This window comes from Balaenoptera physalus (assembly GCF_965194825.1).
Source record: "Balaenoptera physalus genome assembly, chromosome: Y".
Classification (NCBI taxonomy): domain Eukaryota; kingdom Metazoa; phylum Chordata; class Mammalia; order Artiodactyla; family Balaenopteridae; genus Balaenoptera; species Balaenoptera physalus.
Window position 1 is genome coordinate 11,286,802 of NC_138904.1, and position 25,016 is coordinate 11,311,817.

General features: G+C 37.8%; 1 protein-coding gene across 1 annotated transcript in view; it reads right to left on the bottom strand.

Moving 5' to 3' along the window:
• Positions 1-25,016, bottom strand: part of LOC309653398 (protein WWC3-like) — a gene marked incomplete at its 3' end in the record, with an annotated part of 96,522 nt that overhangs the window by 19,723 nt on the left and 51,783 nt on the right. Inside the window, 4 exon segments of the mRNA XM_082448020.1 lie at positions 4,253-4,495; positions 8,731-8,804; positions 13,922-13,963; positions 13,967-14,071. Of these exon segments, the coding sequence (XP_082304146.1) occupies positions 4,253-4,495; positions 8,731-8,804; positions 13,922-13,963; positions 13,967-14,071 (464 nt within the window).

The following is a 25,016-nucleotide window of genomic DNA, read 5'->3' on the forward strand; positions in this document are numbered from 1 at the left end:
AAATGGAAAGGAATAAGTACACCTATAACTATCTGCAGATGACATGATATGACATATAGGGAACTCTAAGGACTCCACCAAAAAGTTGTTAGAACTAATAAATGAAGTTGCAGTAAATTTGCAGGATACAAAACCAATATAGAGAAATATTTTACATTTCTAAACACTAACAGAGATATGTCAGAAAGACAAATGATGAAAGACAATCCCATTTACAATTGTATCGAAAAGAATAAAATACCAGGAATAAATTGAACGAAGGAGGTGAAAAACCTGTATAATGATGAGAGAAACTGAAGAAAAAAACAAATAAATAGAAAGATATTCTGTGCTTGTGGACTGGTAGAATTAACACTGTTAAAATGTCAATAATACTCAAAGCAATCTACAGAGTCAATGCAATCCCTATCAAAATACCAATGGCATTTCCCACTGAAAGAGAATAAACAATCCTAAAACTGGCATCCACAAATGACCCCAATAGTCAAAGCAATCTTGAGAAAGAACTAACCTGGAAGAATCACACTTCCTGATTTCAAACTAAATGACAAAGCTATAGTCAAATCAGTATGATATCTGTATAAAAAGACACATAGATCAATGGAGCAGAACAAACAGCCTAGAAGTAAACCTACTCATATATGGTCAGTTAATTTACAACAAAAGAGCCAAGAATATAAAATGGGGAAAGGACATTCTCTTCAATAAATAGTGATAAGAAAACTGGACAGCCACACACAAAAGAATGAAACTGGACCACTAGTTTACACCATATAAAAAATTAACCAAAATGGATTAAAGACTTGGCTATAAGATGTGAAACTACAAAACACCAAGAGGAAAACATAGGTGGTATGACAAGACCCTGACACTGGTCTTGGTGACAACATTTTGGATTTGACATCAAAAGCACAGGCAACAAAAGCAAAAATAAGCAAATGTACTATATCAAACTAAAAACCTTCTGCACAGCAAAGGAAACCATCAACCAAATAAAAAGGCAACTGAATGAATGGGAAAATATATCTGCAAATCATATATCTCATAAGGGGTTAATATCCAAAATATATAAAAAATTCACACAACTCAGTTGAAAAAAACAAACAATCCAATTTAAAAAATGGCCAAAGAATCTGAAATAGACATTTATCTAAAGAAGACATATAGATGACCAACACATGTAAAGGCACATGTAAAGATGCTCAGCATCTCTAATTATTAGAGAAATGCAAATCAAAACCACAGTGAGATACCACCTCACACCTGTCGGAATGGCTATTATCAAAAAGAACAGAAATAACAAGACTTAGTGAGGATGTGGAGAAAAGGGAACCCTCCTACACTGTTGGTGGGAATGTAAATTGGTGCAGCCACTATGAACAACAATATGGAGGTTCCTTAAAAATCAAAAGTAGAGTTACCATATGATCAAGCAACACCACTTCTGGATATTTATCCAAAAAGAAAAAAGTGAAAACATTAATTTGAAAAGATACATGTATCCCAATATTCATAGCAGCATTAATTACAACAGCCAAGATATGCAAGCAACGTAAGTGTCCATTGTCAGGTGAATGAATAAAGAAAATGTGGTAAATACACACATACATTGGAATATTACTCAGCCAGAAAAGAAGAAAATCTTGTCATTTGTGACAACATAGAGGAAATTTGAGAGTACAGTGCTACAGTGAGATAAGTCAAAGACGTAAAGTATGGTCTCACTTATATGTGGAATCTAAAACAAACAAATAAACTAACAAGCTCATAGATACAGAGAGCAGACTGGTGGTGGCCAGACCTGAAGGACAGAGTGAAATGAGTAAAGGTGGTCAAAAACTTCCAGTTATCAAGTTAATTAAATCATGGAGAAGTAATGTACAGCAGTATGACTAGACTTAATCATTCTGTATTGTGTATTTGAAAGTTGCTATGAAAGTAAATCTTATAAGTTCTCATCACAAGAAAAAAAAATGTTGTAACCATGGGTGGTGATGAATGTAAATGTAAATTCCCCATAAAACAGAGGTGGAAACACTTATACAAGCCAGTCTATCAATTACTGAGAGATGTAAAAACTGTCTGGGGTGTAAGCAGCCATATTTCTATTCTATTTTTCTATAAAAATAGGAATCTTAAATACTTGCCAACCTTCTGTACACATTTTTTCAACTAGGAAGCAAAAGACATACAGGAAACTTGCCAGGGTTCAACCCTAGAAGTAGAGTCTCATGTTTGCACATTAAAGAAGGTGAACTTCTAAGAACATTAAGAACTACTTCTATGAAGAGGAGTATTTTAAAAGATAATAGATTTTAAAATGTACAGTCTAATTTACTATCTTTAAGTCATTTACTTTAAATAGTACTTTACTTTTTAAATGTTTATTTTTTATTAATTTCTACTGAAGTATAGTTGATTTATAGTGTTATGTTAGTTTCAGGTGTACAGTAAAGTGATTCAGTTATACATATACATATACGTATATAAACAGATATTCCTTTTTTATACTCTCTTCCATTATAGGTTATTACAAGATATTGAGTATAGTTCCTAGTGCTATACAGTAGGTCCTTGATGGTTATCTATTTTATATATACTAGTATGTATATTTTAATCCCAAACTCCTAATTTATCCATCCTCCCTTTCCCCTTTACCATTTCTGACCCAGGACCAATATATTTCATACTCAGAAGACAAGTTCACCTCTCCTTCTTCACCCCATGGTTTCAGATCCCAAGACTCAGCTCCTGCATTGGTCCCACAAGAGACCGCATAAGCTGGACAAGTTTGGGGGACCCAGGCCTTGAATCCAAGCGTAATGGTAACACCTGCTCTGGGGGTTCCCTGGATTTGTGCCCTGGGATCTCCACATGGCAAGGGCGGAATCAGTCACTGGTGTGTGGGTGTCAGGTCCTGAGAAGCAAGTAGTATTCACAGGACTGAATCCATCCCATTAACAGAGAACCAAATGGAACTGCCAGGCCCTCCCACCCAGAACATACACAAGAGAACAGCATGGGGAGAACGGAAGGTGATATTAAGCTGAAACAATACAGAAGCACAAGAGCACTGATGAAACTTCCATTTCATAGTCCCTTTGCAGAGTCAGAAGCAATAAACTCTGGGTTTATTTTGAGCGAGGTGACAGGGCACTCTACCACGCCAGCCAAATTAACATGCACTCTGCCCATTCCTATGCGCTGGACTCTCCAAACCACACCTCTTCCCTCCAGCGCTGACGTTAGCCCCTAAGGACACGACACAGACCTATCAATTAATGATGAATAACCAAGCAGAGATAACCCGCAGCAAATACAGAGGACAATCCTAACACTCGATGAAACGGTCGTTATAAGGGCATCTGTACTGACCAAATAATTCAGGTGATTATTAAACTCTACCTAGAGAATGCTCACAGAGATACAGCTTATGATCCTGGTAATACAGTGAATTTTAAAGAGCCAGTATGTTATCGAATGGGCGGTGGGCTCTCCAAAGCTCAGCAAATATCCCCAGACTTCTGACAGCTGTGCAACGAGGAAAGCAGATCCAGCCTTCCACACAATTTGTGATCACACAACAATCTGTGATCACACACAGCAAACGCAAACCAGGAGACAGGGCACACAATGAAAGGGCGAGCAACAGAGGACAAAGGACTCTGCGCTGGCTTCATATGTCCCACGCTGGTAAAGAGCCCCAAGACCAACTGAAGAGACGCACGTTCAGAAACAGACACGCGAGAGAGCGGAGACTTCCTGCTGCCAAAAGGGCAGGCTTTGCTGGCGAGAAATCAAAGTCGGAGATAAAAGTAAGAGGTAGACTGCGGAAACGGAGATGCTGCTGACGTCAGGAACGAGGTTCCTCTGTGGTCACGGAGCCGACCACCACCTGCCTCCGGGCCCCTGCTGGCTGGAGACCCGACACCTGTCCCGGGCGCTGTCCTGAAAACACAGGGGGCGGGTGCACCCGGCACCTGCAGCGGGAGTGGGCGGGGTCTAAGTGGTGGGTTCCCCGGTCTTCCCTGCTCCATCCGGTTCTCGACCACCTCCCACCCGTAAGAGGGACCGGGAGCCTCCGAGCCCTGGGCACCCCCTGCGGACGGCAGGCGCCCTGGGCACCCCCTGCGGACGGCAGGCACCGGCTCCCTCCACCTTCCGCCAGGCCGTGGCTGCCTGAGTAACAAGGTTTCGGCTTTGCCAGCTGCTCCTCCGCTGGAAGCCGGCCCCGCCTGCCCGGCCAGCCCACCTTTCCGTGGCACCCTGCACGGACGTGGCCCGGGAGCGCTGGATCTCCTCCTCCAGGCGCCGCCGCTCCTCCTCCAGCCGGGCCACGTCCTCCGCCGGCCTCCTCTGCTGAATGATGAGCTGCAGCTCCTGAAGCAGGGCCTCCTTCTCCTTGATGAGCTGCAGCCGGCCCCTGTCGGCCTCGGCCATGCCCGGCCAGGACTCGCTCTCAAACTGGGCCAGCTGCCGCTGGATATTTGAGACTCTGCGAGACAGGGACACAGAAAAATCCATGAACTTCATTTTAAAAATTCTCTTCACGATACAGACGCTAAAATCCTCAACTAAGTATTAGCAAATTGAATCCAACATAACACAGAAAGAATTACACCACAACCGTCAAGTGGGATTTATCCTAGGTGTGCTAGTTCAACATTCAAAAATCAATTAATATAATCCATCACAGCAACTGATTGAAAAAGAAGATCATGTGACCATATCAAGAGATGCAGAACAAGCATCTGACAAAATCTAGCATTCATTTAGTATATATAAAAAACAAAACAAAAAAACCCCCACTAAAATAGAAATAGAAACTTCCTCAATTTGATAAAGAACATCTACAAAAAAAAAAAAAAATACAACTCATACCATTCTTAATGGTGTGAAGCTCAAGCTTTCTCACTGAGATCAACTTCAAAACAACGGTGTACCCCATCACCAATCCTTTTCAACATCATATGGAAGTCCTAACTAATGGAATAAAATAAAAGGAGTACACTGTGCACAGATTGGAAAGAAAGACATAAAACAGTCATTGTTCACAGCTCACATAATCATCTATGAGGAAAACCCAAAAGAAGCTGATAACAAAAAAAATTTCACCTGGAACTCTTAAGCAATTAGTCAAGATTGCAGGATACAAGCTTATACAAAAGTCAACTGCTTTCCTAAATACCATCAATAAACAAGTGGATCTGAAATTTAAAACACAATACCATTCACATGGCACCTCCAAAAATGAAATACTTAGTTATAAGTCTAACCAAACTTGTACAAGATCTATACAAAGGAAATTACAAAACTATGATGAACTGAAACAAAGAAGAACTAAATAAATGAAGAGACATTCCATGTTCATGGATAGGAAAGGTTCCAATACTGTCAAGATGTCACTTCTTCCCAGCTTGCTCTATAGATTCAAAACAGTCCCAATCAAAATTCCAGCAACTTATATTTGTGGACATAAACAAATTGATTCTAAAGGGGCAACAGGCCCAGAACAGCCAACACACTACTGAAGGAAGAGAACAAAGCTGGAGAACTGACACTAGGAGACCTCAAGACTTAATATAAAGCAGTACAGTAATCAAGATAGTGTGGTACTGGCAAAAGCATAGGATAGCAAAGGCAGTCTTTTCATCAAATGGTGCTGGAACAACTGGACATGCACATGCAAAAAAAAAAATCATCTAGACATAGACTTCACACCCTTCACAAAATTTAACTCAAGACCTAAATATAAAAGGCAAAACTGTAAAACTCTTAGAAGATTACATAGGAGAAAACTAATAAGACCTTGGTTTGGAAATGTCATTTTAGATACAATACCAAAGGCATGATCCATGAAAGAAATAATGGGTAAGTTCAACTTCATTAAAATTAAAACTTCTGCTCAGTGAAAGACAATGTCAACAGATGTGAGACAACAAATCACAGACTGGGAGGGAACATTTGCAAAAGACACATCTGATACAGAACTGTTATCCAAAATATAGAAAGAATACTTAAAACTCAACAATGAGGGAAAAAACAACTCAATTAAACGGGCCAGAGACCTTAACGGACACCTCACTGAAGAAGATAAACAGACAACAAAGCATATGAAAACAAGATGCTCTAAATCATATGTCACCAGGGAAATGAAAATTAAAACAACAGTGAGATTCCACCACACACCTATTAGAATAGCCAAAATGAGAACACGTACAGCACCAAATGCTGGTGAGGATGTGGAGCAACAGGAACTCCCATTCACTGCTGGAAGGAATGCAAGATGCTACAGCCACTTTGGCAGTTTCTCACAAAACTAAACATACTCTTACCATGTGATCCAGCAGTCACACTCCTTCGTGTTTACCCAAAAGAGCTGAAATTTTATGTCCACACAAATCTGCACATGGATGTTTATAGCAGCTTTGTTTATAATAGGCAAACCTTGGAAGCAATTTGTTTCCATCTCACTGCTTATTAATTTTGTCCTGCTTTTATTTATATTGTCTATGTATCAAGAAACACTTCCCTTTATGTTTTTACATTTTATCAATGGAAATGTATGTTTATTCCATCAATAAAATTGTACATAGGATAAAAAAAACTTGGAAGCAACCAAGATGTCCTACTTTAGTAGATGAACAGATAAATAAACTATGGTACATTTAAACAATGGGATATTATTCAGCCCTAAAAAGGAATGAGCCATCAAGACATGAAATACAGGAAGGAAACTTACACAGTATTATAAGTGAAAGAAGTCAATCTGAAAAGGCTACATACTGCATGATAATATGTATATGACTCTCTGGGAAACTATGGAGTTAGTAAAATCTCAGTGGTTTTCATAGGTTAGTGCTGAGGAAGGAATGAGTAGGCAGAGCACTGTGGATTTTTAGGGAAGTGAAAAGACTGTACTGAATACCATAATATTGGATACATGTCATTATACATTTGTCCAAATGCACAGAATATACAATACCATGAATGAACCCTAATGTACAGGAACTATGGACTTCAGGTGATTATGATGTGACAATGTAGGTTCATGAATTGTAACAAATGTACCTGCCCTCTGGTACATCTCTGGAGATGTTTATAGTGAGGGAGGTTATTTGTGTAGACAGGTAAGAAGTACATGGGAACTCTGTATATTGTCCACTGAGTTTTGCTGTAAACCTGAAAATGCTCTAAAAAATAAAACATATGTAAAATATAAATATAAAATATACATAAGAAGGTGAAATGCAGTGTTCTTTCATGAATAATCTACCTAAATACTTACCTAAACATTTTAAAGGTTATTCACTGTAACCGTAAAGGTTACATCTCTAGAAAATAAGAAATCACTCACTGTGTTTGGTAAATGTTACAGCAAAACATGCAACAATTACTTGCTAAGCATAGCAATGACCTATTTTCTGAGTTTAGTACAACCTGGCAAATTCCAGCCTACACTGTGCATTTTCAGAACAAACATGCAAAATGCCCAGAGGAATATTCACAAGAGGCAACATTCCTTCAAAAAATATGAGCAACCTAAAGAGAAGAAGTATATGATTAATAATGTGACCACTGTAGATAATCAATATGGATAATGAATTTTGAAATATTACATGTGGAAATTCTAAAATCCAACACTACTACATCATAATAAGCAAGAAAAAATTGGATATAAAACCACTTAGCAAACCGAAGACCTATGTCAGTTAATGCTTGTCCTTAGCAGGGAGTCATGAGAGCTGCTTTTGTTGATATTTTTACATTTTCTAAGAAGACAAGAAAAGTGAAATTCCAGACATACATAAATTATACACATTGATGAGAGCCAATTATTTAGCCAGAAAGTATCCTCCTTACACTAACTGGTATCCTGCTGTTTTGTCTTCAAGATGGTATTTCATTTTTGACGAAGGAAATTTCTTTTTGATATGCTTTATAGCTTTAAGAAGGACATATTTTAAACAACTGTGTTTTAAGATGTTACCAAAGGGTGAAAAAAGATAAAGTCTCTAAGCATGTGAGAGCAATGCTAAAGCAGTGGGCCAATATTGAAAACAAGGGGCCCTAAGCATTTGAGGAGAAATATGACATGATAATTGTCTCAGTTTTGCACATGTTCTAAAATTAAGACTAGGAAAGATAAACAAACAGGCATAAATATAGTCAAATATTGAATTTCAGAAGCCAGACTATTTATTATTATTTACGTCAATATAAATAATTGCATTTAAATTCTTTCAAACAAAATGAAATGGAATATCTACTGCTATTACCTGTTACTGTACTACTTAAAATGTCTTTGAAAACAATTATGTGTGGCTTTTCCATTAATGGCTCAACATTAACCTATTGAGCCAAATAAATAAAAGGAAAAAAAATAGTTTAACTTAAGTTGGTCTGAGGGACTGATACTCAGTCTAAGAGGACGGAAAAAGGGAGTTCTCAACTAGTCAGAAGGATAAAAAAAAGCTGAAAAATCTCCATTCTTAATGAATCAGATCTTTACAAGTGTTAGCAATATTTTGAATTTGACATTTTAAATGCACTTGACATTTTGTTACATGTATTCGGAAGCTAACCACAAATGAGAATCCATTATTTTGTATTACAGTAGACACTGCATTTTGGTAAAATTGTAGGTAGACACATACTGAACTGTGTTCAATTTCTCTCCAGGGAAAAAGAAGTAAGCAGAAGGCAAGATTTTTAAAATGAGTTTCTTACCTCTTTCTGGCCTCCTCACATTGCCAATTAAGTCTGACCTGGCCTACAAGGTTTGTTTTATCATCAAAGGCAAACTTTGGGGAATAAAAGAAAAACAATAAAAATTCATATTAAAATATTTTCAAAATTGTAAATTCATTTAAATTTCAGCAGCAGTTAAAAATACTCTTTTAGTTCTTCTGTAAATTTCAATTTTTCAAAGCACTGGAAGGAAATGTACCAAATAAAATTCTGTTGCAACCTCTGACCAGAGGGTTTTGGGAATCCGGGTTTAATATTATCTAAACAGTTGGACTTTTTTTCCTCAGTGGAAATATATTCATTTGTTATTATATTAAACAAAATTGAAGTTTTTTAAAGAAAGAAATAATTTATTAACAGTTGATACAAAGGTTTAAAATGTTATCCCATTTAGTACACTGTTCTCAAATATCCAGTTTCTCAATAAATGCGGAATGATGATGTCCTACTAAGAAATAATAAAATCTGAAAAAGACAGACTAGTATGTGTTTGGGATATAGGATATTGGAGATATATCTCTCCAATATGGTGTGGTATATAAATGAACAAAATGTAAAAAGAAGGAAATCAATGAATAAAAATGAGTGGGATTGGGCAATATTACTTTAAGAGCTAGAATATAAAATGTGGTGTTCTGGAGCCAATCAGTAGTTGTATTTAAATATTTTTCCTACCAATTACACTGAAGTGATCAACATGCTAGACAAAACAAAAAGACCTATACGAAACACAATTGTGGCTTACTTTTTTTCATTCCTGGAAATGTCATAAAAATGTATTTTCAATAAATCCTTCAGGGACTTCCCTGGTGGCGCACAGGTTAAGAACCCTCCTGCCAATGCAGGGGACACAGGTTCAATTCCTGGTCCAGGAAGATCCTACATGCCGTGGAGCAACTAAACCTGTGCACCGCAACTACTGAGTCTGCGCGCTAGAGTCTGCGAGCCACAACTACTGAGCCCACATGCTGCAACTAATGAAGCCCACGCGCCTAGAGCCCGTGCTCCACAACAAGAGAAGCCACTGCAATGAGAAGCCCGCGCACCGCAACGAAGAGTAGCCCCTGCTCGCCCCAACTAGAGAAAGCCGGCACACAGCAACAAAGACCCAATGCATCCAACGATAAATAAAATAAAATTTTAAAAAATCCTTCAAGGTGTAGATTTGACTTTACTAGATCATATATTATGACCACTAAGTCTTTTTCCTTTTAATAACTTCATGTCAACAAATATTTAAGAACATTCTACTTGAATGATTAGTAATTAATATGTTGACACACATTTTGACAAATTTCTATTGTGAATTTCTCTACACATATATTGCCTTGGATATATACTGAATGACAAGATGAAGAAGCGGCTTATGGTGCACTGAAAATTCTCCAATGAAATGAGTCACAATCATATATTTAAACAGTTCTCTCAGCTCTCCCTTTCCACAAACTCTGCTCAGTATACATATTTAGATATGAAGTTTGACATCTTCAGAAACTTTCCAGAGTTGAAATGCTCTACTTGTCTTTTCATCACCCTCTTTAACACTGAGCTGATTCTTCAGTGAGATTAATACACTTCACTCCTTAAATCTCTTCTAAAAGTAATTTACAAACTTGTAGGCTTCACTCTTCTTTGAGACAAATAAAAATGTTTTGGTCAAAAACAAAGCAACCTACAGTTTAAAAATAACAAAATGGTTCCTGTCTCAGTTTCTATATAGTCCTATTATCATGTACTGCAAATTCCAAATTCCAATGTTATGCTGATATTGCTTATAAGTCTCCGGTTACAAATCCTTATTCTTGAAAAACATGTCATATACCTAACACCTGCCCTCAAAACTGACTCATAATATTAACTAAACTAGATACACTTCTAAGTTGGCCCTCAACAATCTTCACTTTCTGTTATTCAGCCCATGTGTAATCACCTCTACTAGAAAGTAGGTTGGACCCAGTGACTTGATTCGATCCAATAGAACAGAGCAAAGGTAAAGAGAAGTGATTTCTGTGATTAGGTTACAATGGATTGTTACTCCCATCATGTTAGGTAACTTTCTCTATTGCCTTCTCAGCGTGCACATTTTGGTGAAACAAACTGGCATGCTGAAGAGTATAGGTGATTTACAATATTGTGTTAGTTTCAGGTGTACAGCAAAGTGAATCAGTTTTACATATACATATATCCACTCTTTCTAAAATTATTTTCCCATGTAGATCATTACAGACTGTTGAGTAGAGTTCCCTGTGCTATAGAGTAAGTCCTTATTAGCTATCAACTTTACACATAGTAGTGTCTATATGTCAATCCCCATCTCCCAATTTATCCCTCCTCCCCTTTCCCCCTTTCTAACCACAGTTTGTTTTCTACATCTGTGACTCTATTTCTGTTTTATATATAGGTTCATTTGCATCATTTTGTTTTAGATTCCACATATAAGCAATATCATATGATATTTGTCTTTCTCTGTCTGACTTACTTCACTTAGTATGATAATCTCTAGTTCCATCCATATTGCTGCAAATGACATTATTTCATTCTTTTTTATGGCTGAGTGGTATTCCATTGTATACATGTACCACATCTTTATCCATTCCATGGTCAATGGACACTTAGCTTGCTTCCATGTCCTGGCTATTGTAAATAGTGCTGCAATGAACATTGGGGTGCATGTATCTTTTCGAATTATGGTTTTCTCCGGATATATGCCCAGGAGTTGGATAGCAGGATCATACATAGCTCTATTTTTAGCTTTTCAAGGAAGCTCCATACTATTCTCCATAGTGGCTGCACCAATTTACATTTCCACCAACAGTGGACTTTATTGTTTGTAGACTTTTTGATAACGGCCATTCTGACTGCTGTGAGGTGATACCGCATTGTAATTCTGATTTGCATTTCTCCGATAATTAGGGATGTTGAGCATTTTTCATGTGCCTTTTGGCCATCAGTATGTCTTATTTGGAGAAATGTCTACTTAGATCGTCCACCCATTTTTTTGATTGGGTTGTTTGTTTGTTTTTTTTTGATATTCAGCTGCATGAGCTGTTTGTATATTTTGGAGATTTATCCCTTGTTGGTTGCTTTGCAAATATTTTTTCTCATCTGTCTTTCCCTAGTCTTTTCATTTTGTTTATGGTTTCCTTTGCTGGGCAGAAGCTCTTAAGTTTAATGAGGTCCCATTTGTTTATTTTTGGTTTTATTTTCATTACTCTAGGAGGTGGGTCAAAAAAGATCTTGCTGTGATTTATGTCAAAGACTGCTCTTCTTATGTTTTCCTCTAAGAGTTTTATAGTGTCTGGTCTTACTAATCCATTTTGAGTTTATTTTTGTGTATGATGTTAGAGAATGTTCTAATTTCATTATTTTACATGTAGCTGTCCAGTTTTCCCAGCACCCCTTATTGAAGAGACTGTCTTTTCTCTCTTGTATATTCTTGCTTGTTTGGTCACTTGATCTGAGACTGACTTTCTAATTGACCTGACACCTTGACTGCAGTTTTAAAATCCTACATAGCAAGAGCTAACTTATATCATATGTACTTATGACATTGGGCATAGCTTTTTGATATTTTTCTCTATAGTAACATGATGTAGTAGATAGTGCAGGAGTTTAATCATCAGAGATGTAATTTTGAATCCAGACTTGCCTCTCTCAGCTTTAAGACCTTAGGTAACCTGACACTTTAGTCTCCTCATCATACTACATAACAGAGATGGGAACAACTGTTTGAAATGAGGTCAGACCTGGGAAGCTGCCTGCCCCCATACACTTCAGAGTCTCATGAATAAGAATAATTTGCCACTTTTGTTATTATAACTCTGTAACAAGCTTCACACCAATAGTTTTAGGACATTCTATATAAATCATTACAAAAGTCTTTGATATTACCTGTTTCTCCTCATGCTAGTTAGAAATACCTATCTTCTAATTCTAAACTTCTGACAAGAAGCAATGACTAATTAAAGAAACTGAGTGAGTCAGACTTCTTTCCTTCTCTCAGTCACTCCAAAATCTTTAGAAAACAATATTATTTTTTGAGTTAACAGATTCTTCCCTGTGTGTTACAGTTAGAGACCATATTCTTTAAACCACATAATACATGTGGTTGAACATGTACAAGTGTACTATTAAGAACAGTGAGGGGAAAACTGAAAATAGGCTGTTCCAGAAAATTCAAGAAATAGTCTAGTCATTATTTACTACATTTCCAAAAGAGGAAATGTTTGCTGAGTTTTAAAATAGTAGCTAATTATTTTAAGACCTGAGTTTTACGTCAATCTATTTTCTTTATTCTCTCTTCATCTTTTGCTGTCTTCAGCTTTCCACTTACACATCTTTGTTTAATAAGTCCTAGGAAAAAGAAGCAGTCCAAGTGGCTTTCTATCTGGTAAAAAATTAACAGCAAATGTCACTCAATGACACTACAAAAGTACTGCTTTTAAATGTTCACAGTCCAGTTTCAAATACTGATTCCCAGCCCTCGCTTAACTCAAGGATTCACACATTATCAAAAGTGCATTCTGAAATTCTACCAAGTCTCAAACAAAATTAATTTTAATTCAGGTAAATTTCCTAATCTTCTTTTAGAACAATGACAAACAATATCAAAGTAGAAGCCAAGAGTGCCTCAGCTACAAAGCCTTTAGTAACCCAGTGTTGTAAAGTCAATCCTCAGGCAACCAGGGGAAAAATCCATTCTGCCACCTATTTTTATTAGTAAAGTTCTATAGGAGCATAGCCACACCAATTTGTTCATCTAGAACCTATGGCTCCTTGTGTACTATATGGCAGAGCTGAATAGCTGACAGACACTGCATCCCTGCAAAACCTAATACATTCACTGTCTGATCCTTTTACAGAAAAAGCTTGCCAATCTGTGCATTAGAAAGTCATGTTTTGTTGAAAAAGTGTTTAAACTCAACTCTGCAAAGGGTTCTGTTCTTTTAAAAAATCCAAGTCACAAGGACAAAGGTAGCTAACAATTTAACTGCATCCCATACCACTGAACCTTACAAGAGGGAATCAAACAATATGCTGTATTTCAACCTAACTGCATAAAAGATTAAATATTTGTGAAAATGGAAAATTAAACAAAACTGCTGATGGTAACACAAAGGAAGCCCTTCTCTCTTAGCACACTTGTTTCTTGCCCCTTAAGCAAGCATACCTCTCCAATGATATCCGTTTGACATGCAGCATCACAGAACTGTTAAGGCAAATGAGAATCTACAAATGAGCCTGAATTCTGAGAAAAATCCTGTAGAGAGTCAGTAATAAAGGAGAAATTCTTGAAACCATTGGTAAGGTTCACCAGGCTCTGTAACAGAATAAGAGAAACTATTTGAAGAGAGATGTACTGCTTCCCTTATCTTTAAAGCAGTCATTTCACTCCAATTATAGGTCTCCAAATCTCACTAGGCAGTTGGCCCACCCCACTCTCCATTCTCGTTAGATTTAAAAGAAAATCTTCTCACTACTTACACCTTTAATAAATTTTTTGCAATTTAAACCAGTGATTGAGTGATTCTGATGGATTGTGACTAAAATGGCAAATACTTGTGGTACCATTTTAACTGGCTTTTAAAATCTTTGTTTCCTAAAGAAAAACAGTAATGTTAGTAAGAAAAAAATGTTAACATCCCCTTGAGATCTTCATAGATAAACCACAGAGAATTTGAAAACAATTTCCATACTGTGCTCATATATGTTTTAGAGAGCTCAAATTCACCTAACACAATGCTTTCAAACTGAACCATTCTGTGGCATTTAATGCAATCACAATGTTGTACAACCACTGCTTCTTATCTAGTTCCCAAACATTTCCACCGGCCCAAGAGGAAACTTGTAACTCTTTGAACAGGCAGTTATCACTGTTTCCCTGTCCTTAAGCAAATGACAACCACTTTTTTTCCTCTAACAATTTACTTATTGTGAATATTTCATATAAAATAAATCATACAAAATCATACAACTTGTGTCTGGCTCCTTTCATTTATAATAACATTTCTGAGATTCAAACACATAGCATGTCAACTACTTCATTCCTTTTTATGGCTGAATAATATTCCATTCTATATATAATGGAATATATATGCATTCATCAGCTGATAGGCACAAGCTATTTCTATCTTTTTTCTACTGAAAAATAATGCCGCTATGAATATGTATGAACTCGTATGAACACCTGTTTTAAATTCTCTTACATATATATAAATTTGGCAGTGGAACTGCTGGATCATACAGTAAAAGTAAGTTGTACTTTCTGAAGTATTCTCAAACTGCTTTCCAGAATGGCTGCATGTTTTATAATCAACAGCAACACACATGAGGGTTCGATTTCTCCATATCCTCACCAACGCTTGTTATTTGCAGTTTTTAAATTATACCGTCTTATTCTGTGGGAAATATTATTTCACCGTGGTTGGCTTTGCATTTCCTCAATGATTAATGATGCTGAGCATTTTTTCATATGCTTACTAGCCATTTGTCCATCTTCTTTCGAGAAATATCTGTTTAGGTTTTACCCCCTTTCAGTTGAATTGTTTGCCTTTCTTTTGTTAGGTTTAAGAGTTTTTTTGTTCTTGTTCTGCATGCTAGAGACTTAAAAAATAAATGATTTGCAAATACTTTCTCTAATTTTGTGGATACCTTTTAACTGCTGGCATCACTTAATGCATAACACTTTACTTGAACTTCAAAGTATCTGTTTTTTCTTTTATTCTCTGTGCTCTCTTGTGTTATATCCAAGAAAAGACTACCAAATCCAGTGCTCTGAAGATTTTCCTCTGTGTTTTCCTCAAAGAGTTTTGTAATCTTAGCTGCTGCATTTACATCCTTCATCAATTCTGAGTTAACCTTTTTATAGTGTAAGGTAAGGGTCCAGCTTCATTCCCCTGCATGTGAATATCCAGTTTTCCCCACACCATTTGTTGAACAGAGTGTCTTTGGAGTAATAAATACCAGTCTTGACTCCCTTGTGGAAAATCAACTGACCATATATATGAGAGCTTATATATGGGCTCTGTATTCTACTCCATTGGTCCATATGTTTGTCCTTATGCCAGTAGCACACAGTTTTAGTTATTGTGGCTTTGTGCTAAGCTTTGAAATCAGGAAGTATGAGTCCTTTCACCTTGGTTTTTCTTTCTCAAAATGTTCTGTCTACTTAGGGGGTCCCTTGAAATTCCATATGAATTTGAGGACGGATTTACTACTTCTGAAAAAGAAAACACGACTGGGGTTTTGACAGGGATTGCACTGAAACTATTGATTACTATGGATAGTATAATCCTTTTAATAATATTAAGTCTTCAAATCCATGAGCATGGGATAACCATTTTTTTGTCAACATCTTTATTGGAGTATAATTGCTTTACAATGGTGTGTTAGTTTCTGCTTTATAACAAAGTGAATCAGTTTTACATATACATATGTTCCCATATCTCTTCCCTCTTGTATCTCCCTCCTACCCACCCTCCCCACACCACACCTATAGGTGGTCACAAAGCACAGAGCTGATCTCCCTGTGCTATGTGGTTCCTTCCCACTAGCTATCTATTTTACGTTTGGTAGTGTATATATGTCCATGCCACTCTCTCTCTTTGTCACATCTTACCCTTGCCCCTCCCCAAATCCTCAAGTCCATTCTCTAGTAGGCCTGTGTCTTTATTCCCGTCTTGCCCCTAGGTTCTTCATGACCTTTTTTCCCCCCTTAGAGTCCATATATATGTGTTAGCATACTGTATTTGTTTTTCTCTTTCTGACTTACTTCACTCTGTATGACAGACTCTAACTCCATCCACCTCACTACAAATAACTCCATTTCGTTTCTTTTTATGGCTGAGTAATATTCCATTGTATATATGTGCCACATCTTCTTTATCCATTCATCCAATGATGGACACTTAGGTTGCTTCCATGTCCTGACTATTGCAAATAGAGCTGCAAAGAACATTGTGGTACATGACTCTTTTTGAATTAAGGTTTTCTCAGGGTATATGCCCAGTAGTGGGATTGCTGGGTCGTATGGTAGTTCTATTCTTAGTTTTTTAAGGAATTTCCATACTGTTCTCCATAGTGGCTGTATCAATTTACATTCCCACCAACAGTGGAAGAGTGTTCCCCTTTCTCTACACCCTCTCCAGCATTTATTGTTTCTAGATTTTTTGATGATGGGCATTCTGACTGGTGTGAGATGATATCTCATTCTAGTTTTGATTTGCATTTCTCTAATGATTAATGATGTTGAGCATTCTTTCATGTGTTTGTGGGCAATCTATATACCTTCTTTGGAGAAATGTCTATTTAGGTCTTCTGCCCATTTTTGGATTGCGTTGTTTGTTTTTCTGTTATTGAGCCACATGAGCTGCTTGTAAATTTTGGAGATTAATCCTTTGTCAGTTGCTTCATTTGCAAATATTTTCTCCCATTCTGAGGGTTGTCTTTTGGTCTTTTTTATGGTTTCCTTTGCTGTGAAAAAGCTTTTAAGTTTCATTAGGTCCCATTTGTTGATTTTTGTTTTTATTTCCATTTCTCTAGGAGCTGGGTCAAAAAGGATCTTGCTGTGATTTATGTCATACGGTGTTCTGCCTATGTTTTCCTCTAAGAGTTTGATAGTGTCTGGCCTTACATTTAGGTCTTTAATCCATTTTGAGTTTATTTTTGAGTATGGTGTTAGGGAGTGTTCTCATTTCATACTTTTACATGTACCTGTCCAGTTTTCCCAGCACCACTTATTGAAGAGGCTGTCTTTTCTCCACTGTATATGCTTGCCTCCTTTATCAAAGATAAGGTGACCATATGTGCGTGGGTTTATCTCTGGGCTTTCTATCCTGTTCCATGGATCTACATCTCTGTTTTGGTGCCAGTACCAAACTCTCTTGATTACTGTAGCTTTGTAGTATAGTCTGAAGTCAGGGAGCCTGATTCCCCCAGCTCCATTTTTCGTTCTCAAGGTTGCTTTGGATATTCGGGGTCTTTTCTGTTTCCATACAAATTGTGAAATTTTTTGTTCTAGTTCTGTGAAAAATGCCCTTGGTAGTTTGATAGGGATTGCATTGAATCTGTAGATTGCTTTGGGCAGTGGAGTCATTTTCACAATGTTGATTGTTCCAATCCAAGAACATGGTATATCTCTCCATCTGTTGGTATCATTTTTAATTTATTTCATCAGTGTCTTATAATTTTCTGCATACAGATCTTTTGTCTCCTTAGGTAGGTTTATTCCTAGATATTTTATTCTTTTTGTTGCAATGGTAAACGGGAGTATTTTCTTAATTTCACCTTCAGATTATTCATCATCAGTGTATAGGAATGTAAGAGATTTCTGTGCATTAATTTTAGCTCTAGTAGTTTTCTGGTAGCATCTTTAGGATTCTCTATGTATAGTATCATGTCATCTGCAAACAGTGACTGCTTTACTTCTTCTTTTCCAATTTGGATTCCTTTTATTTCTTTTTCTTCTCTGATTGCTGTGGCTAACCTTCCAAAACTATGTTGAATAATAGTGGTGAGAGTGGGCAACCTTGTCTTGTTCCTGATGTTAGGGGAAATGGTTTCAGTTTTTCACCGTTGAGGACAATGTTGGCTGTGGGTTTGTCATATATGGCCTTTATTATGTTGAGGAAAGTTCCCTCTATGCCTACTTTCTGCAGGGCTTTTATGATAAATGGGTGTTGAATTTTGTCGAAAGCTTTCTCTGCATCTATTGAGATGATCATATGGTTTCTCTCCTTCAACTTATTAATATGGTGTATCACGTTGATTGATTTGTGTATATTGAAGAATCCTTGCATGCCTGGAATAAACCCCACTGGATCATGGTGTATGATCCTTTTAATGTGCTGTTGGATTCTGTTTGCTAGTATTTTGTTGAGGATTTTTGCATCTATGTTCATCAGCGATACTGACCTGTAGTTTTCTTTCTTTGTGACATCTTTGTCTGGTTTTGGTATCAGGGTGATGGTGGCCTTGTAGAATGAGTTGGGGAGTGTTCCTCCCTCTGCAATATTTTGGAAGAGTTTGAGAAGGATAGGTGTTAGCTCTTCTCTAAATGTTTGATAGAATTTGCCTGTGAAGCCACGTGGCCCTGGGCTTTTGTTTGTTGGAAGATTTTTAATCACAGTTTCAATTTCAGTGCTTGTGATTGGTCTGTTCATATTTTCTATTTCTTCCTGGTTCAGTCTCGGCAGGTTGTGCATTTCTAAGAATTTGTCCATTTCTTCCAGGTTGTCCCTTTTAATGGCATAGAGTTTCTTGTAGTAATCTCTCATGATCATTTGTATTTCTGCAGTGTCAGTTGTTACTTCTCTTTTTTCATTTCTAATTCTATTGATTTGAGTCTTCTGCCTTTTTTTCTTGATGAGTCTGGCTAATGGTTTATCAATTTTGTTTCTCTCCTCAAAGAACCAGCTTTTAGTTTTATTGATCTTTGCTATTGTTTCCTTCATTTCTTTTTCATTTATTTCTGATGTGATCTTTATGATTTATTTTCTTCTGCTAACTTTGGGTTTTTTTGTTTTTCTTTCTCTAATTGCTTTAGGTGCAAGGTTATGTTGTTTATTCGAGATGTTTCCTGTTTCTTGAGGTAGGCTTGTATTGCTATAAACTTCCCTCTTAGAACTGCTTTTGCTGCATCCCATAGGTTTTGGGCTGTCGTGTCTCCATTGTCATTTGTTTCTAGGTATTTTTTCATTTCCCCTTTGATTTCTTCAGTGAACACTTCGTTATTAAGTAGTGTATTGTGTAGCCTCGGTATGTTTGTATTTTTTACAGATCTTTTCTTGTAATTGATATCTAGTCTCATAGTGTTGTGGTCGCAAAAGATACTTGATACGATTTCAAGTTTCTTAAATTTACCAAGGCTTGATTTGTGACCCGAGATATGATGTATCTTGGAGAATGTTCCATGAGCACTTGAGAAAAATGTGTATTCTGTTGTTTTTGGGTGGAATGTCCTATAAATATCAATTAAGTCCATCTTGTTTAATGTATCATATAATGCTTGTGTTTCCGTATGTGTTTGCATTTTGGATGATCTGTCCATTGGTGAAAGTGGAGTGTTAAAGTACCCTACTATGACTGTGTTACTGTCAATTTCCCCTTTTATGTCTGTTAGTATTTGCCTTATGTATTGAGGTGTTCCGATGTTGGGTGCATAAGTATTTACTATTGTTATACCTTCTTGGATCGATCCCTTGATCATTATGTACTGTCCTTTGTCTTTTGTAATAGTCTTTATTTTAAAGTCTATTTTGTCTGATATGAGAATTGCTACTCCAGCCTTCTTTTGATTTCCATTTGCATGGAATATCTTTTTCCATCCCCTCATTTTTAGTCTGTATGTGTCCCTAGGTCTGAAGTGGGTCTCTTGTAGACAGCATATATACAGGTCTTGTTTTCGTATCCATTCAGCCAGTCTGTGTCCTTTGGTGGGAGCATTGAATCCATTTACATTTAAGGTAATTATCGATATATATGTTTCTATTCCCATTTTCTTAAATGTTTTGGGTTTGTTATTGTAGGTGTTTTCCTTCTCTTGTGTTCCTTGTCTAGAGAAGTTCCTTTAACCTTTGTTGTAAAGCTGGTTTGGTGGTGCTGAACTCTCTCAGCTTTTGCTTGTCTGTAAAGGTTTTAATTTCTCCATCAAATCTGAATGAGATCCTTGCTGGCTAGAGTAATCTTGGTTGTAGATTTTTGTCCTTCATGACTTTAAGTATATCCTGCCACTCCCTTCTGGCTTGCAGAGTTTCTGCTGAAAGATCAGCTGTTAACCTTATGGGGATTACCTTGTGTGTTATTTGTTGTTTTTCCCTTGCTGCTTTTAATATGTTTTCTTTATATTTAATTTTTGTTAGATTAATATGTGTCTTGGCATGTTTCTCCTTGGATTTATCCTGTATGGGATTCTCTGTGCTTCCAGGACTTGATTACTATTTCCTTTCCCATATTAGGGAAGTTTTCAACTCTAATCTCTTCAAATATTTTCTCAGTGCCTTTCTTTTTCTCTTCTTCTGGGACCCCTAAAATTCGAATGTTGGTGTGTTTAATGTTGTCCCAGAGGTCTCTGAGACTGTCCTCAGTTCTTTTCATTCTTTTTTCTTGATTCTGCTCTGCAGTAGTTATTTCCACTATTTTATCTTCCAGGTCACTTATCCGTTCTTCTGCTTCCATTATTCTGCTATTGATCCCTTATAGAATAGTTTAAATTTCATTTATTGTGTTTTTCATCATTGCTTGGTTCTTCTTTAGTTCTTCTACGTCCTTGTTAAAAGTTTCTTGCATTTTGTCTATTCTATTTCCAAGATTTTGGATCATCTTTTCTCTCATTATTCTGAATTCTTTTTCAGGTAGACTGCCTATATCCTTTTCATTTGTTAGGTCTGGTGTGTTTTTACCTTGCTCCTTCAACTGCTGTGTGTTTTTCTGTCTTCTCATTTTGTTTATCTTACTGTGTTTGGGGTCTGCTTTTCTCAGGCTGCAGGTTTGTAGTTCCCGTTGTTTTTGGTATCTGTCCCCAGTGGCTAAGGTTGGTTCAGTGGTTTGTGTAGGCTTCCTGGTGGAGGGGACTAGTGCCTGTGTTCTGGTGGATGAGGTTGGATCTTGTCTTTCGGGTGGGCAGGTCCACGCCTGGTGGTGTGTTTTGAGGTGTCTGTGGCCTTATTATGATTTTAGGCAGCCTCTCTGCTAATAGATGGGTCTCTGTTCTTGTCTTGCTAGTTGTTTGGCATAGGGTGTCCAGCACTGTAGCTTGCTGGTCATTGAGTGAAGCTGGGTCTTGGTGTTGAGATGGAGATCTCTGAGAGATTTTCGTCGTTTGGTATTATGTGGAGCTGGGAGGTCTCTTGTGGACCAGTGTCCTGAAGTTGGCTATCCCACCTCAGGCAGAGCCCTGATGCCTGGGTGGAGCACCAAGAGCCTTTCATCCACATGTTCAGAATAAAAGGGAGAAAAAATAGAAAGAAAGAAAGAAAGAAAGAAGATAAAATAAAATAAAATAAAGCTATTATAATAAAAAATAAGATAAAAATTATTAAGAAAAAATCAAGAAAAAATGTTTTTGATTTTTTAAAATAAATTTGTTACTTTTTTAAAATAAAAAATAAGAATAAAACTATTAAGAAAAAAATTTATTAAGGAAAAAAAATTTTTTTAATTTTTTAAAATAAAAAATAAGAAAAAAATTATTAAGAAAAAATTTATTAAGCAAAAATTTTCTTTAATTTTTAAAATAAAAAATTAGGGCTTCCCTGTGGTGCAGTGGTTGAGAATCTGCCTGCCAATGCAGGAGACACAGGTTCGAGCCCTGGTCTGGGAAGATCCCACGTGCCGCGGAGCAGCTGGACCCGTGAGCCACAATTACTGAGCCTGCGTGCCTGGAGCCTGTGCTCCGCAACAAGAGAGGCCACGATAGTGAGAGGCCTGTGCACCACAATGAAGAGTGGCCCCCGCTTGCCACAGCTAGAGAAAGCCCTCACACAGAAATGAAGACCCAACACAGCCATAAATAAATATGTAAACAAATACTTAAAAAATAAAAATAAAAAATAAAATATTATTAAGAAAAAATTTATTTAGAAAACAATTTTTTAATTTTTAAAATAAAAAATAAGAAAACATTTATTAAGAAAAAATTTATTTAGACAAAAAATTTTTTAAGTACAGAAAAAAACAAAAACAAAAATGGACAGACCGAACCCTAGGACAAATGGTGAAAGCAAAGCTATGCAGACAAAATCTTCCACAAAAGCATACACTCACAAAAAGAGGAAAAGGGGAAAAAATATTATATTCTGCTCCCCATGTCCACGTCTTCAATTTGGGATGATTCATTGTCTATTCAGGTATTCAACAGATGCAGGCACAGCAAGTTTTTTGTGGAGCTTTAATCCGCTGCTTCTGAGGTTTCTGGGAGAGATTTCCCTTTCTCTTCTTTGTTCGTACAGCTCCCGGGGTTCAGCTTTGGATTTGGCCCCGCCTCTGCAAGTAGGTCACCTGAGGGCGTCTGTTCTTCGCTCAGACAGGACGAGGTTAAAGGAGCAGCTTCTTCGGGGGCTCTGGCTTACTCAGGTGAGGGGGGGGAGGGGTACGGATGCGGGGCGAGCCTAAGGCAGCAGAGGCCGGCGTGACGTTGCAGCAGCCTGAGGCTTGCCGTGCGGTCTCCCGGGGAAGTTGTCCCCGGATCACGGGAGCCTGGCAGTGGAGGCTGCACAGGCTGCCAGGAGGGGGGGTGTGGATAGTGACTTGTGGTTACACACAGGCTTTTTGGTGGCGGCGGCAGCAGCCTTAGCATCTCATGCCCATCTCTGGGGCCTGCGCTGACAGCCACGGCTCGCGCCTGTCTCTGGAGCTCGTTTAGGCGGTGCTCTGAATCCCCTCTCCTCGCGCACCAGGAAACAAAGAGGGAAGAAAAAGTCTCTTGCCTCTTCGGCAGCTGCAGACTTTTTCCCGGACTCCCTCCCGGCTCGCCGTGATGCACTAGCCCCTTCAGGCTGTGTTCACACCGCCAACCCCAGTCCTCTCCCTGGGATCTGACCGAAGCCCGAGCCTCAGCTCCCAGCCCTCGCCTGCCCTGGCGGGTGAACAGACAAGCCTCTAGGGCTGGTGAGTGCTGCTTGGCACCGATCCTCTGTGCGGGAATCTCTCCGCTTTGCCCTCCGCACCCCTGTGGCTGCACTCTCCTCCGTGGCTCTGAAGCATCCCCCCTCCACCACCCGCAGTCTCCACCCATGAAGGGGCTCCTAGTGTGTGGACACCTTTCCTCCTTCACAGCTCCCTCCCACTGGTGCAGGTCCCATCCCTGTTCTTTTGTCTCTGTTATTTCTTTTTTCTTTTGCCCTACCCAGGTACGTGGGGAGTCTCTTGCCTTTTGGGAGGTCTGACGTCTTCTGCCAGCGTTCAGTGGGTGTTCTATAGGAGCAGTTCCACGTGTAGATGTATTTCTGATGTATCTGTGGGAAGGAAGGTGTTCTCCGCGTCTTACTCTTCCGCCATCTTGCCCCGAACCCCCATAACCTTCTTTTATTTATGTTTTCTTTACCGATTGCTCATCGGTAGCATATAGCATTTTTCCTTGTCAGTATTCTCATTTCGTTCACATTGTTTTCTAGACTTACTGTAGTATTTTGTCCACATTTTTTATTAGGCTTTTTGATGATACCTTACCCCTGTGTTTTAAAGTCTTTTATATCTTTAAAAGTAGAATATGTTTGATATCTGGGATTCTTACAGATAATTTCTGTCAATTAATTTCCTCCCTAGAATGAACCATGTTTTCCTGTTTTTTTGTATTCCATGTGATTTTCTGTTGAAAACTGAACATTTAACTTTTATAACGTGGTAATTCTAAAAATCAAGATCTCCCTCTTCCCCATGTTACTTTTTTTTTGGGGGGGGGGAGTTACAATAGTCCCTTTTTTTTTTTTTTTACAAACTATATTTCCAAAGACTATTCGTAATTACGTGTGATCACTGAAGTCTGTTTCCTTTATCTAATGTTTAACTAATGTTTGATAGTGACTTCCTTGAATGCCAGGAGCTGCAAAAACAACACTAAACCACCTCTCTATCTTTGCAGACTGGCTCTGTTCTCAGGTATTCCTCTACCATTTAGCTATACTTAGCTTATACTCTGAACCTAAGAGAGCAGCACAAGCTCTAAAGGTCTTCTGAGGACTTTTCTGAGTATGTCTTTTACCTCTGCATACCCATAGCTTTCTAAATTCCTCCTCATATATAACTGCTTTAGATGTCCTAGTTTACCAGAGTCTCATCCCAACTTCTCCTCAGGGCCTTAAATAGTCTACTGTATGACTCCACTCATAAGCTCTCAACCAAGGTAACTCCATGTTTACAGTCAGCCTTGTAACTTTTAGAGCAGTGACTGATGTTTTTCTCATGCAGTTTCCAAGTTATACAAAATGAACACCTTGCGTCAGATTTTAAGGTAACCCCAAAATAGGTTTGAACAGGTATACACATTAATTTCTATATAAGGTCTGCTGTGTCCCTCCAGTTCAAGGCAGGGGGCTAGATCACCATTTCCTCAAGACAAAGATAGTGCTGCATTGGGAATGGAATGGGGCAAGGACAAGGGATGAGGCATCAGGTAAAAATGCCATGAAATTTCGCACCATTTTGAACATCGATTTTTCTTGATTGTAAATTTGTGTGGTTCCTATAAGCCTCTGTCTGTTTTTCAGAATGCCCACAAAGTTGGATCAGTCAGTTTTTCATTCTTTTTATTTCTTTTTTTTTTCTTTTTC